Source organism: Tauraco erythrolophus, chromosome 12 (genome assembly GCF_009769465.1).
Source record: "Tauraco erythrolophus isolate bTauEry1 chromosome 12, bTauEry1.pri, whole genome shotgun sequence".
In the NCBI taxonomy this organism is placed as follows: domain Eukaryota; kingdom Metazoa; phylum Chordata; class Aves; order Musophagiformes; family Musophagidae; genus Tauraco; species Tauraco erythrolophus.
In genome coordinates this window covers 14,576,894-14,591,252 of record NC_141476.1, presented here as the reverse complement: position 1 = coordinate 14,591,252, position 14,359 = coordinate 14,576,894, and the positions used below count along the sequence as shown (strand labels likewise).

At 35.4% G+C, this 14,359-nt stretch overlaps 1 protein-coding gene across 1 annotated transcript in view; it reads right to left on the bottom strand.

The window, feature by feature from the left end:
• Window positions 1-14,359, bottom strand: part of ERC2 (ELKS/RAB6-interacting/CAST family member 2) — a 351,590-nt gene that overhangs the window by 287,211 nt on the left and 50,020 nt on the right. Inside the window, exon 2 of the mRNA XM_086619268.1 lies at window positions 12,845-13,261. Within this exon, the coding sequence (XP_086475394.1) occupies window positions 12,845-13,261 (417 nt within the window). The remainder of the gene's footprint in view (window positions 1-12,844; window positions 13,262-14,359) is intronic.

The window sequence follows — 14,359 nt, the reverse complement described above, 5'->3', positions numbered from 1 at the left end:
TTGTGACATAAGGAGAGATTAGATCTTTAATTAATATTGCTCCCTATGATATGAAATTTTATATGATGTTCACTGGGACTACTCATACAAGCACATGCATAGTTTACTGAGTTTTTAATGAGATAAGGCCTATCATGTTCCCATTGTAATTCAAAATACCAACACTAGAAATATTCAGGAGACACTTTTTCACATCTTTGTTTTTAAACAAACTATATAATTATATTCTGATCAATGGTTTACACAAGCATCTTGCCTAAGGAAAGGCATGACTGCAGAATCAGAAGCTAATAAGAAAAAGTGAACCTTAAAGTACTCTCTGGTTAGCGAGTTATACGAGAGTAGATTATAAACCAATTGCTACCTTGGAAAGAACCTTGAAAAAACAAGCAAATCGGACAAAAATATTCCCTACCCTTGATCTATCATGTGGCTTTTTTTTTTTAATCTCCACTCCTTGAGAAGAGTCAAGGAGAAGTCTATATGAAAATAGAATACACTAAGTTTCTCCATGCCTCCAGTTTTCATAGCACAGTTCCTCTAGAAACCATTAAAAGATTCATGTAACCTTTCTCTTAATGTCAATAATGCTGCAAAAGAATAGTATAATAGCTGTATAATAATTTATAATATTAATTTTAATATGCACTGCTTATATAACATGCCATTGGTTATTTGTTCATTTAACACGATAAAACGACTAAAACCTCTTCTACACTAGTCAGATCTATGAACTTATAAAACCAAATCATGCTTTGGAAGTATGGCAGAAACTTTCTTTTCTTTTTGTTGGCATAACACTCTTTTCTGAAGTATGGCACTTCAGCTCCCCTATAAGCAGGATGTGTTGTCAACTGGTGAAGCAGCATCAAGTACCACACTTTAAAGACGGCCACAACCAAACCATTTGAACCATAATTTGACTTATTCTGCATGTAACTACCAAGAAAATACATTACTTCACTACCAAACAATTGTTTCTTGTCAAAAGCGATCCTGCCGAACAGATCAATTCTTACAGATTATATACATTTGCAATTAAGTGATTTCACTTGAAGAAATCTGAACTTAAGCCTTAATCTTAAAATATCATCTGAATATTATCAGTAATCACAAAAGTTGTGTAGCAAATAAGAACACAAGTTAATAACACCTTTTCCCCCCCTAATACTTTCAGATATATAGTAAACAATCTACTATTTCTTGTTCAGCATCTGAAGACCACTGCTTTAGCTAATAAATCTTGTAAAAAGTCAGCTGATAAAGAAAACTTAGAAATTTAAGTAACTCACTATTGTAGAAACTTGCTGAAAAAGATATCACACACTGGGGAATTATTCAAGTTTTCCTTCTAAACATCACATGTTAAGAGAATACTTTTTTCCAACATTTAATTTTGAGTCAAATAATGAGTCAAAGGAAAAAAGCCACACCCATCATTTAGCTTAAATTCATTGTTATAAATTTAAAATCTAAGATCCACATATTTTTGTGAATAAATACATATTCAGGAAAATAAAATATGAGAGCGTCAAAGCCAATTAAAGCAGCGTGACTAAAGAAACATATATACAGCTGTTAATTATCTGTTAATAGATGAAGATAATGCATTCTGCAAATGCGGATTTTAAGAACAGTGTGTGAAGCACATCCCCTTTAGTAAGATGTCCCTTTACTAACACCATTTGGAAAACGTTCACAAGAAACACTTGTTTGAAGTGAATTAGGAATCAGATTGTCAGCACAGCAGAGCAATGGCAGCACAAGAATTTTGTTAATGGAGGAATACAGTAGCCAGAACTCAGTGACACACCACTAAGAACCACCTGTTTGCAATTACCCAGTACAGCAGTAAGTTGACTAAGCATTTTTCTCTATGTTAGTTATTAGATTATTTTTCTTCTTCTGAATTTTATCAGTGGAACTTGGACTATGTACAAAATCTTCCAGAATCTTAATTGTCCTGGAGAGAATGCAAGCTGTGTATTTAAAGAGAATAAATTCGAGTTAAGTTGTGTAAAATGCAGAGCAATAATGAACATACTAGATATGCCTCTTACACCTCCTGAGTCTACAGAGTAGGAAACACAACAGTTTTGCTTTTCTACACCCCCAAAAAATAGATAATTCATTACAGTATTGCATATGCACTCCTCTTACAGTAATAAGGGAAACACGTCTGATTCACACTTCCCTGGATCACATATCATTTCTATTTATCACTTTATTTCCTTCAACAAGAACCATGAAGTTTTAATAAAAGATCAGCAGGAATATTGCTCAACTCTTTTGTATGAAAGTGGAAGGAACAGGCAAGGGTCCAAACCCTGCAGATATGCATAGTAGTAAATAGTCCCCTGAGTTCAAATAACTGCCTATAATAATACTGTCATTAATTGTGGAAACAACAGTCACAAGAATACACAGAACTAGCAACTACTCTAAATATATTCATTATACATAAATGGCTCTAAAAAGTCTGTTGTTTGGTTTTTAAAGATTTACGATTCAGGGAGAAAGCAATCTGAAAAGCAACCAAAGTACTTCTACACATGAGCGTGATGACATATGTGTTGCTAAATGGAGACACGCCGAGCAGGTGAAGAAGTCAGCTCCATCTACCCAAAAGCTACAGTGAACCACTTCCTTCCAACCAGTGTTAACTAAGCAGTTACCAAGCAGTAACCAACTCTCAATTTGTTTGTTCTTTCAAATCTAATTCTATTCACCTGAAGTCACTCAATCCCACTAACTTCATTTTACTCAGAAAAACACAAGCAGGATTTAGTCCTCAGTACATTCAAATATATCCATAATTTTGGTGGATATGTCTTTCAGAGTACATTGGGGTTCCATTCATCAATACTTTAACCAAATCTTTATAGCGAGATAGGATTTATTTATGCTCATTTATCAAATTTTATATTTGCAAATAAATATATTGAGAGCTCCATAATCATTTTGGACTACCAAGCCCAAGCTGCCAACAAAAAAAACTGACCTATAATCAAGATTATCTCACAAGCTAATGAATAAATCTACAAATTAGGATATGATCAGCTAATTAGTGACTAGTTAAATTCCAGTTCCACTAGATCAAAGGCTACATGTCTTTTCTGAAGAAAGTGGTCAGACTGTTTCAACAAGTTTACGTCTGTTTATTAAATCGAAAAATCCTGTTTTGTTAAATGGTTTAATCTAACCTTCTAATCTAATCTTTCCTTCACCAAATTTAGTTTCAGGTGAAACTTTAGGAAGAGTTTACATTATTAGCCATATTCTACTGCCTATACTACACTTCCACTCTTGTTACTGAGATAGGCCATGCATATACGAAGGCAAAACTCACTCACACAGAGTTTAAGATGTGTACAAATAAAAAGTTTCGCAAATTAAACAATGTCTTTCCTTTTTAGGGGTTGGGGGGGTGGTGGTGTTTTTTTTAAAGATGACAAAACACGTTTGTGTCTTTTGGTTCTTTACATCCACACAAAGGAAAAATCTGTACATACAGATACGTAGACACACGTACATAGTCTCTGGCAGGAGGCTGGCCTGTTGCAGTTTTCCGGAAGTCGGGCTCGCATGACTGCAATACCTGGCTTTTTAGTCCAGGTAAAAGACTGCATGATTCCTAAGACAAAGGACCCTCAACTTAGCTAAAACATGCGACGTGCTGAAAGTAGCAGTTTAGTTTTAGAATTTAGAAGACTAGCCCTGAAAATGACAAAATGGGGTTTGTTGAACTTACTGTGATCTTGGAGCTATATAGGTATAAAGGACAGTGAATGTTCTTCAAACTATTATTTTTATGAAACCTTCATTTTCCTCTAGAGTTCTACGGTTTTCTTGTGAGATGATGTGGGAGGCGGTAAGTAAAAGAGATGCTAGTTTACAGCAGCTTCAACAATAACTGAAATTATTCAGATTCTCAGTTTCTTCTAATATTCATCTGGAAATATTCATACAGTGGGAAAGCACTGTTTTAAAAAGATTCAACAGTAGCTTTCATTTAAATGGATGATAGAATAATTTTTCAGACTGATTTTCCTTCTGGGGTGTTGTAAGACTATATATATGAAGTTGGTTCAGGTTTGAAATCTACTTCATAAGCACGTTTCCAATTCCTTATGCCTGCTGGCTGAAGGTCAGTGATTTTAAATTGCAGTAAATGCACCCAACATGATTGTTACTCTAACGCTTGCTTACTAGTATGGTCTTAAATTATTTGCAACATTTTTAAGTGGTAAGACAGCATCTGCCATAAAAGATCAGATCATTAAGTAATGATATTTTACATCCTGACTTAAACATTGCCCAACAGCTAATGCCCCAAAGGAAGCTGAAAAAACACCCACTAGATTCAGTCAGTTTTACCTCAATATGAAATGCAGTTAGGAGTAAGCAAAAGTGGGACACATTACTCACATGTGTCCAGTGGAAGCAGAAGATTAGATGGATGTGGTTTAATTCTGTTTGTTTGAGAAGTATGAACAATAATAATTCAGCACAAGTAAGAATCCACTTGACTGAAGCTTTTATTCTTTCACCTCACCCTGAAAACCCTTTTTCTTTTTCAATATAAAAAGAACAGCCTAGAACCTACATTAATACTATGTAACCAAGTCTACACTTCTTTTACTACCAATTGGCTCACATGATCTTACAAGACTATGAAAGACAATACGTAATAGAAGGAAAATAGAAAGCAATAGCCTTTCAGAACATTAGATTTTCACAAGTGGCATCACAAGCTATCAAATGTTAATGATGTACACTATCACCCACACTTGGAATTGAATTGATCCCTCTGAATTTTCAAAATACACAAAACACTGACTGCTTTGCAGTGGGCAGAACTGGTTATTTGAAAAGCTCTCCAGGTCTGGCTGGCTTGAAACAGCATGCTTGCAAGGAGCAGTGCTTGTACTGGAAATCTCACACCTGTATGGCAACTCTCCCACACCAAGCACTCAGCTGATCTTAAATTAACAATTGAAAATCCTCTTACCCACAGCCTACTCTTCACACAACTATCAGGGCTACCCTTTTCCCAAGCCTTTTCATTTCCAGCTGTCTCCTCCTTAAGGCAATTTGACTGTAGTGGCTTACAGCAGTTTCTAGTAGCTCCTGTTTTAAACAAAATCTGTTTAACATGGTAGCATGTTAAAATACATTCTTCTATTTTAAATTCAAATCTTTGAATAAAGACACTCCTTCTTCTAATTGTGCAGTCCCATTTACATAGTGGACTGAAATGGATAACGGTGGTCAGGGAACATACATGGAACTCATGTAGATCCTCCCCCCTGCTTCATTATGAATTTCCTGAGAATACCTGGGCAGTTTGCTGACTTACCTTTTGCTTCCTTTTCCTCATCTATGAAAGATAAGTATTACAGTAAGATAGACACAGAGATAATCTGTTAAAAATAAACTGCAAAGCATGCAAACGTTATTGGCAACACAGAGCAGAGGACAGATCAATTTTCCGTTATATTTAGACTGGAGTTCTGGAAGACACACTTATTCTCTCCTGTGAAGTACTTCCTTGATTTTGAGCTGACTGATCCCAGCGAGATGAAAGAGGTAATCATTGTTTACGATGAGCTATGTATACAATAAAACTATATCTTAAATGATTTGGTGCTTTGTTTTGGTTTTTATATCTGTCTTCTGTGATGTTTCTTTTCTCCTCTTTTATTTATTTCCATTATGTTTTGTATGAACAAGATGGCAACACTCATTTTACCTTTTTTTTTTTTAGGGGCTTTAAGAGATAGAAATATGACTTCTCCCTGAACGGATGAAGTGATTAAGAAACACGGTTTCTATCAAATAGCACTGTCTCGGTGTTACATTGTGCAGAACAACTAAGGAGATGTATAATCCCTCAAGTTTAGTTTCATTTCAGTACGGGTGGCAAATTTCCACATTCTCTCTGAGTTTTTCTTTTTCTAATGACCATTCTAAGAAAAGTCTTACCTATGAATTATCTAATGGGAACAGAATTACTAAATTAAAGTAATTATAAAATAAATGTTGAAGATAGCACATAATATGATCAAATTACTTTGAAACACACTTCTAAGCATAATAAACTGTATTATGAGCATAAATTCTGTGGGATTTACGATCTGTATCTTGTATCTCCTCATCCCAATAAGGTTTTTCAATAACTTTGGGCAATCTATTCCATGGCGTAACTACTATCTAGGTGTATCTTCTTGCACACAGGAGAGAGTCTAAAGCAGAAAAGTATACATAGGAATTCAAGGGTAACCAACTCCACTCTTCCCCGCAAATTAAGCTCTAATTCTTTCTGTGAAAATACATCAATATCAGAGCTGTGAGTCACATATGTAAGCTATTGTCATTCATATGAAGGACAAGATGAAGTTAGAGAAAATTAATTACGTTATAGAACAGAGTAATGAAGTTACTGCCTTGGAGATGAGTAGCAGCATGTTTATAGAACAGAGATTTTACAAGATAAAAGAAGATGAAAGGAAACAAAACCTATGACAGAAATCAAAATCAATCATTTTTGTGTCTCATTATTGGCTAGTTTCTAAAATGTTTATACGCAGCCTGAAAGTTGTAAAGGTGTGAACTGAGCAAACAGCCTGCAAAGACAGTATTTCCATATACGGGGACAAACCAGTTTTACAGCAAGACAGTCCCCGGATTACCTTCTGAAGGATGCACCTTCCAGGAATGCTGGCAGAATCAACACTTATGACCTCCACATATTGGAAGATGGAGTGAACCCAGCTTATTCACGAATCTGATTTTTCTCCCTCTTCCTCAAATAATTTAGTTAGTTGCTACTCTGATACATGTCAGTTTGACAGTTTTCTCACATTCTAGATTCCCAACTACTGGTGGTGACGTCATGGAGCGCAATCCTGTCTTTAAAGAAACTGATTTCTAAATGAATAAAGCTTTCTAATCCTCCACAGAGACTTATAAAAACTATCGCAACCAAGCACCCTGGCAAGGATTTTATGGGGCATAACAAAATCTGAATGGGCTATGTTAGAAGTAATAACTGTTCTCTAGAGCATAATCAGGTTCTGTCTACTCAGGTTCTGTCTACTGTCTCATGTCTGGAGTGACTGCCAACATTGCAAAGTCCTTCTGTATACTTAAGAGGTCACCTTAACAACACATATTACTATCGATATTTTGATAGAAAGTAATTGTCTTTATAGCAACTGATTAGATTAATATTTTGAGCTGAGCCAGGAGAAATAAAAGGAAAGAGGCACTAATGAATCTAATAAAGAGGTTCAGTCTAGAATGGTTGTTAATCTGTGTAACTAACTTCAGGGAAGGAACGTTTGGTGTCGATAAAGCATTTCCTTAGTAAATTACTACTGGCTCCAGTGTAAGACATTTACAGTAAACACCAAAAGTCTGCAAGGCATCTGTTCTATTCACAGTGGAAGAAGGAACTTTGCTCCATTAATAACTTTAAAAACATGCAATAACTGATTCATGATGGCAGTTCAAATCCTATCAGCAGCCTTCATTATTTGACCAAGCTGAGTTCAAAGATAGAGCAAGTTTTTAAAAACCGTTGAAAGTTTAAAACTACGCTCTAAATTATAATAAAAAAGCTGTGTTCTTCTTTCTACTAAATATAAAAAAAGCTGTAGCTTGAAACCATGTGCAACAACATTATTTTAAGAATACATTCAAGATAAGAGTTTAAACGTGTACATAAAAATCCTATATGATCTCAGATTCTGTTTTAGTGAAATTGTATGTTATATAGAGAGGTATGCATAATATACATGTATATATATATAATAAAATAGTTGCTGGAATTTTAACATTTGACTTTACTAGAAATTCAGTGGGACTTTGCCTAAGGCAAGTTTTTAATAGCAATAATAAAAAAATACTTAATGGTACTTAGAGTAAATAATGTGTGGTCACTATGTTTAAAAAAAGTAATACCAAACATCTGTGCTAGATTTCCACATGATAAAATCCTCATATTACCTACAGTTCTCACAAAGTTATAGAGAAAAAAATGTTTATTTAAATTCTAGAAGAGACATGTGATAACCAATTTAAGAACTTTAAGGCAGACATCTTGCATTTTCTGACAGGAATGTATATTTAGTGATCTTCATGATCACATAATTCTGAACACAAAGAATGCCATGGTATATCATTATGGCTTCAAGACATTTTTTCAACCATTAACATACTTCAGGGAGACTACCTGGCCCAAGAATGTCCTTTTTCTTATGTGTGTGTATTTGCAAAGACCACTTTGTTCCACACAGGATACATTATTTCCTCAAAGCAAATGCTTTAGCATTTTGTCTCAGCAAATATTAATAAAATTTAGCTACCTTTGAAAAACATTAACAAAAATACTTGAGTGAGGTTACCGAGTTACAGACACAGGATTCAGCCTAACTCAGTGATGGAAAACTGTACAAACTGGACAGTTCTCAGAGGTCATGGAAAAGAGCTCAACATTGAGCTCTCCTCAATAGGCTGCATCTGCAAAACTGAAGCAGAAACACGTGCTCAGGCTTTGTGCTACTCAATCATAGTTTTATTTGTTCTTTCTTGCTTTGTCAATCAGGAAGTAAGGAAACTTCTGTTATAAATAAAGCAAAGCTGTGAATCTAGCTATCCTTGTGAGAGTTTATTGTCTACATTTTGAATTCCTTAACACATGGAAAGAAATCTCATTTTTTGCATAACTTATTTCCCAACATTTTAATGAACCTTATGGACACTGACATTCTTCACTGTTCCTATAAAAGGACTCCAACTTCCCCTGACATGCCGTCCTCCTTCTGTATAACAAGCCTCAAATCTGCCATTCATAAGACCTTCAAACACAAAATTTGAGTAAACCTATCATCACAAGTTTGCCTCTGTGAAACAAAGTTATAAAGGTACAATCTTTGAGGGCCAGGTAGTTAACATACCACGAGTCCAAATCTGCTAAGACTATGAAAACAAAGAAAAAACAGTTGTTTTATTTTCCAGAGTTATTCAAATGTCTCTGGTACACTACCTAGTTGTATGTCTCTTCTCTGTACCTTCTTTAAGAAATAAAATCTAAGGCCTGGAGAAATTCCAGATCTCTGAGGGAAGCTATATTAAGAAATTCTGCTACAGCTATTCACAGAAAAAAAAGGAAACAATCAATGGCTTAAGAAAGATAAATTTTTAAATGATTCTTGGATATTTGGCAAATTATTTTGAATCAGAACAGTAGGATATTCGTTTCTGGTAATGCGCATGCCTACATGAAATGGGCAGAAAATGAATATGAGAAACATTTCATAATTGACAAAGTGGTAGAGACTGAAGGACAACAAGCCAAGTTATTTCTCTCTACCCTAGCTAGACAAAAGCAGCTCTGGAATAGCAAAGAACATATCCCTTACAATTCAATCCCTAGTATGATCAGTGCTCAGGAGGGTGCAGGTCAAGGAGACAGAACTGACAGCCATTGGAGACATAAGTGTGTAGAACAGGGTGTCCTTAATTGTCTATGTTTCGCAACCAGTTGCTTCAGTTTCTCTCACAGCATTAGTTTAATTCTCTGGTTCGGCCAAAATTCCACCCACCAGCGACTATTAATAATAAAATCAGTTTCTTCTGCTTCTCATCCATTAGCTTTCTATTCCACCATGTTGAGAGATCTAAAAGACTGAACGAACAAGAGAGAAGAAAGATTCCAGCTTTGGCACTATTTTAGTGCAGCATAAGGGAGAAAGATATGGTTGTGTTAGAGGAAAACACAACTCAAAAGCTTAGCAAAATAGATGTAAGTCTCGCCCTTCCTTCATTTAAAAGGTAACAGGCTGGTACACAATTAGGTTTCAAGAACTGACAAACTTCACGTTGAAAGTATTTTTAAACTAAATACCAACAGCATAGCTTATGAGAAGTCGATCTACATATGCTTTTTAATGTAGTGTTGAGGCTGTAGAAAACCAGTAGTCTTCAGTTATTTTTTCCACATTAAACCTCATTTCCACCATCTTCAGCTTTTTTCATAGATAGCACTCTCGGCTTGAGACTACCGCAGAATCAACCATTGTCAGGGTAAACTGAGACACTAGTAAACTCTGTTCATTGAATAATTTAATTTGCTGCTACAAAGAAGTTTATCTTCCTTGATTTGTTTCAAGCGCAGTGTCAGAAAGTCAAATAGCAAAACTAATTAAAAAACAGAAAGAAGGGCTCAGGATTTGATAAAATAGTATCTTACACATGACAATATACTAGTTTCTCAGAAATATACTCAACACATAAGCTCTATACTCCAACCTGTAAAAATACAGAAACCAGAATGTTTTAGATGAAGTTCTAAAATGACAAATATTTTCTTGAAGATACAGGAAGATTAATGTAATTTGAGTGAATACTAAATAATTCATGAATGAAATTAATTAAAGCATATCCAAGTTCTAGTCTACAGTTAAAGCAGTCGCAGGAGGAAAAAAAAAAATCCAGTAACTCTGCAAGGTCATTTACACGTGTAGGACAAAAGCTTACAAACACTGGTTAAAAAAAAAATAAAAATAAAAATAAAAATATCAATCCACTGAAGGGACTACTGCAGAAGATTCAACACGCTAATTCCTGTTTTATCATGTTGGAAAACCATATTGTGAAGGATGAAGACTACATGCAGTGACAGCAATTCAAACAAGCACTGCAGAATAACAAGGACTTACCAAGCTACACATGAAGATCAAAAGTAGATCCATTTGGGTGTTTAACAAAGCGATAAAACTACACAGAACATCTGATATTCCCTCAAACCATGCAGACAATTTCCCGTAACAAGAGAAAGCAAAAGAGAAAATCAGGACATCAGAACATTTTTCAAGAGCACACTTGAACAATCGTATACAGATTCCTGGAAAAAAAAGCAGTCATCTACTAAACATTTAGTTTCTAAGGAGTTCATACACCCTACAAACTGTACTTCCAAGCTGCGTACAACAAAACTTCACATCTGCCAGGGGCACTCAAACATAAAACTAATTCAGTATAAACACGGGAGAAACATCCACAGTCTACAAGCAGCAATACGATGTCCTTTCAGCATTCCTTGGACTAATCAATAAATTGGATGCTCAAGGACTTGACTTGGAAGTTTACACTTCAGCTACTTTTCAAGCTCTATTTAGTTCTATTTCTCTCACTGCTCTCGACTACTGTGCTACTTAGAAACCTCCTTCAAATTTCCGCTGTAAATTTATGCATTTCCAATACATAACCAAATTAGGATTCACAAACTGAGGTGCTGCTGGTGTCACAGGCGAAATACAATCATATAACAAAACCATCAATAATATATCATCCATCCTTGAAACAAACTGTATGCACTACTCTCAGAATAGCAGATCTAAATCCAGAAACTTGCCTGCTAGTTTATGGAACTTCTCCCACAATCCTCCCTCATCACAAACTCAGTATCATTAATTCCTTACGCAACTCCTTTCAGGATCTATTGACTTTGAAATCTCATTAACGGGTGGCATTTCTTTTCAATTAAAATTCTGCCCGTGAAAAGATTCAGGATGTACATCTTCACAAGAAAACTTTACTAAAATGTATCATTGTGCCTTGCAAATTTTCCAGTTTTCAAGCTTCAGCGGGGCCTCAGATACCACTGAGTCCTCAATACATATTCTAGGTTAGAGAAGGAAAAAAAAAAAGGGCAAAGAAAATAGAAAACTAAAGGAGCCATAAGCTAAATATGAAAGAATTTGTCCATAGTGAAGAAAATATTTTGACAACATTCTGTAGATGTAAATAGCTGTTCTTAACCTCTAGCATTCACACGGTTAGTGACACACAGGAGCCAATAATGGTTTCTGTGCTCTTGCACTGATTTTTTTCATGCTTTGATGTGTCAGGCAAATCGGTGTTTTCACTAGATTGGAAATTCAGACTACGCTGTTGCTGAGTTTCTAAGGAAACAGACCTGTTGATCCAGATTCCTCTTACTGTGGGTAGCTTGTATTTGATCTCCCTGCAATTCTTGCCCCTCTTAGCAGGAAGTAACAGTCTTTCTGAGGAAGACTCACACTGTCTTGTTTGCCTGACACTAGCCACATGACAATGCTGATGGGCTGCTGGGATGTACAGGGGCAGATGGGCTTGACGTCAGATTGGATTTTCTTTCAATTGTACTAATTCACTCATCCCAAAACCAGTCCCAAGATCGCATTCACAAGTGGTGTGGGCAGCTGGTGTGGGTGGGCTTGGGATCAAATTAAAGATCTCTCAAAGTACAGTGCAGCCATCACCCCAGTGTTTTAATGTGGCAACATTACGTGGTTTATTTACTCAAAAAGTTGAGGCACTACACATGAAAATACATTAGAAATCCATATAGGCAGAAGCCTTTGTTTATGTGGAAAGCAAAACATTTTAAAACACTCCTTTCAAACACAAGGGGTATAAAATCAAACACAGAAGTAGCATGCACTCATGACTATGTAGTTATAGCAGCAGATGGTGTTGCTTCCCTCTTCAGTAGTTCTAGTCTTCACTTGCCAAACACCCATTTGTTAAAATACAAAGATTACAGAAACTACGCAAAGCAACGTCAGAGACAATAAGACCCAAATTACTTTTCTTACGTAATTTCTTATATTTGTTTTCAAATGTCATATAGTCCTGTTGTGTATTTATTACAGATGTAAAAAAAATGCATTTCATCTTTTTTAAGAAGAAATGAGAGCAGAAAAAGAAAACACTTAGATATTCTAAAGTGTATTTCTAAAACTGCAGCAAGTACTTGGACAATATCTTTTAAACAAATTGATGACTTTTTCCTTACCTCTCTAAGATGCATGTTTTCCTTCTCCTTCTGATCTAAAATCACTTCTAAATGATTAACCTGAGATTCAGCCTCTGCCATCCTTCGAGTTCTCTCATTGTCATCTTCCATTCCTTTAGATGGCAAACCTTTACTTTGCAACATTTCCAGAAGCTTTTTTATTGATTCATCTCTGGCATTTAGTGTTTGCTTTTGTGTTTCAATCCTAAGCTCCATTTCTTCCAGCGTTTTTCTCAACAGGAAGAGCTCTTTAGCTTGTCTATCATGTTCTGCTTGAAGTCTTCGGAAATTCTCCTCTGTGAGCTCAATGGTAAAATGCTCAGCCCCTCGGTTTCCACTTTCTTGCTGGAGAAGATGGTTAAGGTCTCTCTGGGTTCTAAGCTCATCTTGAAGTGCCTGGATTGTCATTTGCAGATGCTGCAAACAGAAAAGAAAAAAATCAATTTAGAATCTGAATGTAGGGTTAGTCTTTGATTAAACTTTTGTTGTATGCTATTACAAAAACTCATTAGAAACAATGATGAAAGTATATCCAATGACTTTATAAAATAGCAAATGCATGTGACTATTTTTAATTATATCTTTCAAGTGCTTCTAAAAAAAAAAGATGACAACACACACAAAATAGTGTCAGCTACAGATAAAATAAATAGCAAAGAAAGGCAAACGAACAAAATCAAACTCTAGACAGTGACACATCCATTAATATAGTCAACATGTACCTACAAAGCTGAAAGACTCAGTATTCCATGTTTTCTAAATTACTTCATAGACTAAAGGTAATTCTGCCCTTCATGGTGCTCAACAGTACTGTTAAAGTCAATCAAAGCACTCACCATAATTGAAGGGGGCTTTGGGGAGGGGCTGAGTAGGGGCTGGTTGGTTTTGTTTTTTTTCTTTTGGCAAGCAAAGCTATGAACATGTTTAGTAAACAGGATTACCGTATCTCTAACAAGCAAACAAAATAAAAACCACAATAAGCAATACTGAATTTTGAAAAAATAAATTGACTGCAAATAGTGGACAAACCTTTGTTCTCCTGGCATCCAAAAACTGAACAGCATGGTAAATGAAAAAATGAAGCAAAATCAACATAAAGGTCAGATGCAAGCAAAGGGGATTCAACAGAAAGAACTGAATTCAACAAAAAGTACCTCCAACAGAAAAAATAATTTTATTGAGTTATACAGAAAGGCACCAACAACTTCACAACACTCAAATATATAAACCTAAACTATAGACAGACTTTACTCAATAGATGTGACAAAGAAAAACATTAGAAATAATTAATCTCTCAGTGAATAACAACATTTCTATTTTATCTTACTGGGTTTTTACACTTCAAGGTTTTTCAAAACACAGTAACTTGTCCTAAAATATTTGTACTACATCTGCGTGCAGGGGTCTGTCTCTGTTTAAGAGGTACATCTTACACTTCTTACTCAATACAAATCAAGGTCAAAAAGGATTTTGCCCATGTTAAGGTTGGAACATAGATAACTATCCTAAATTATG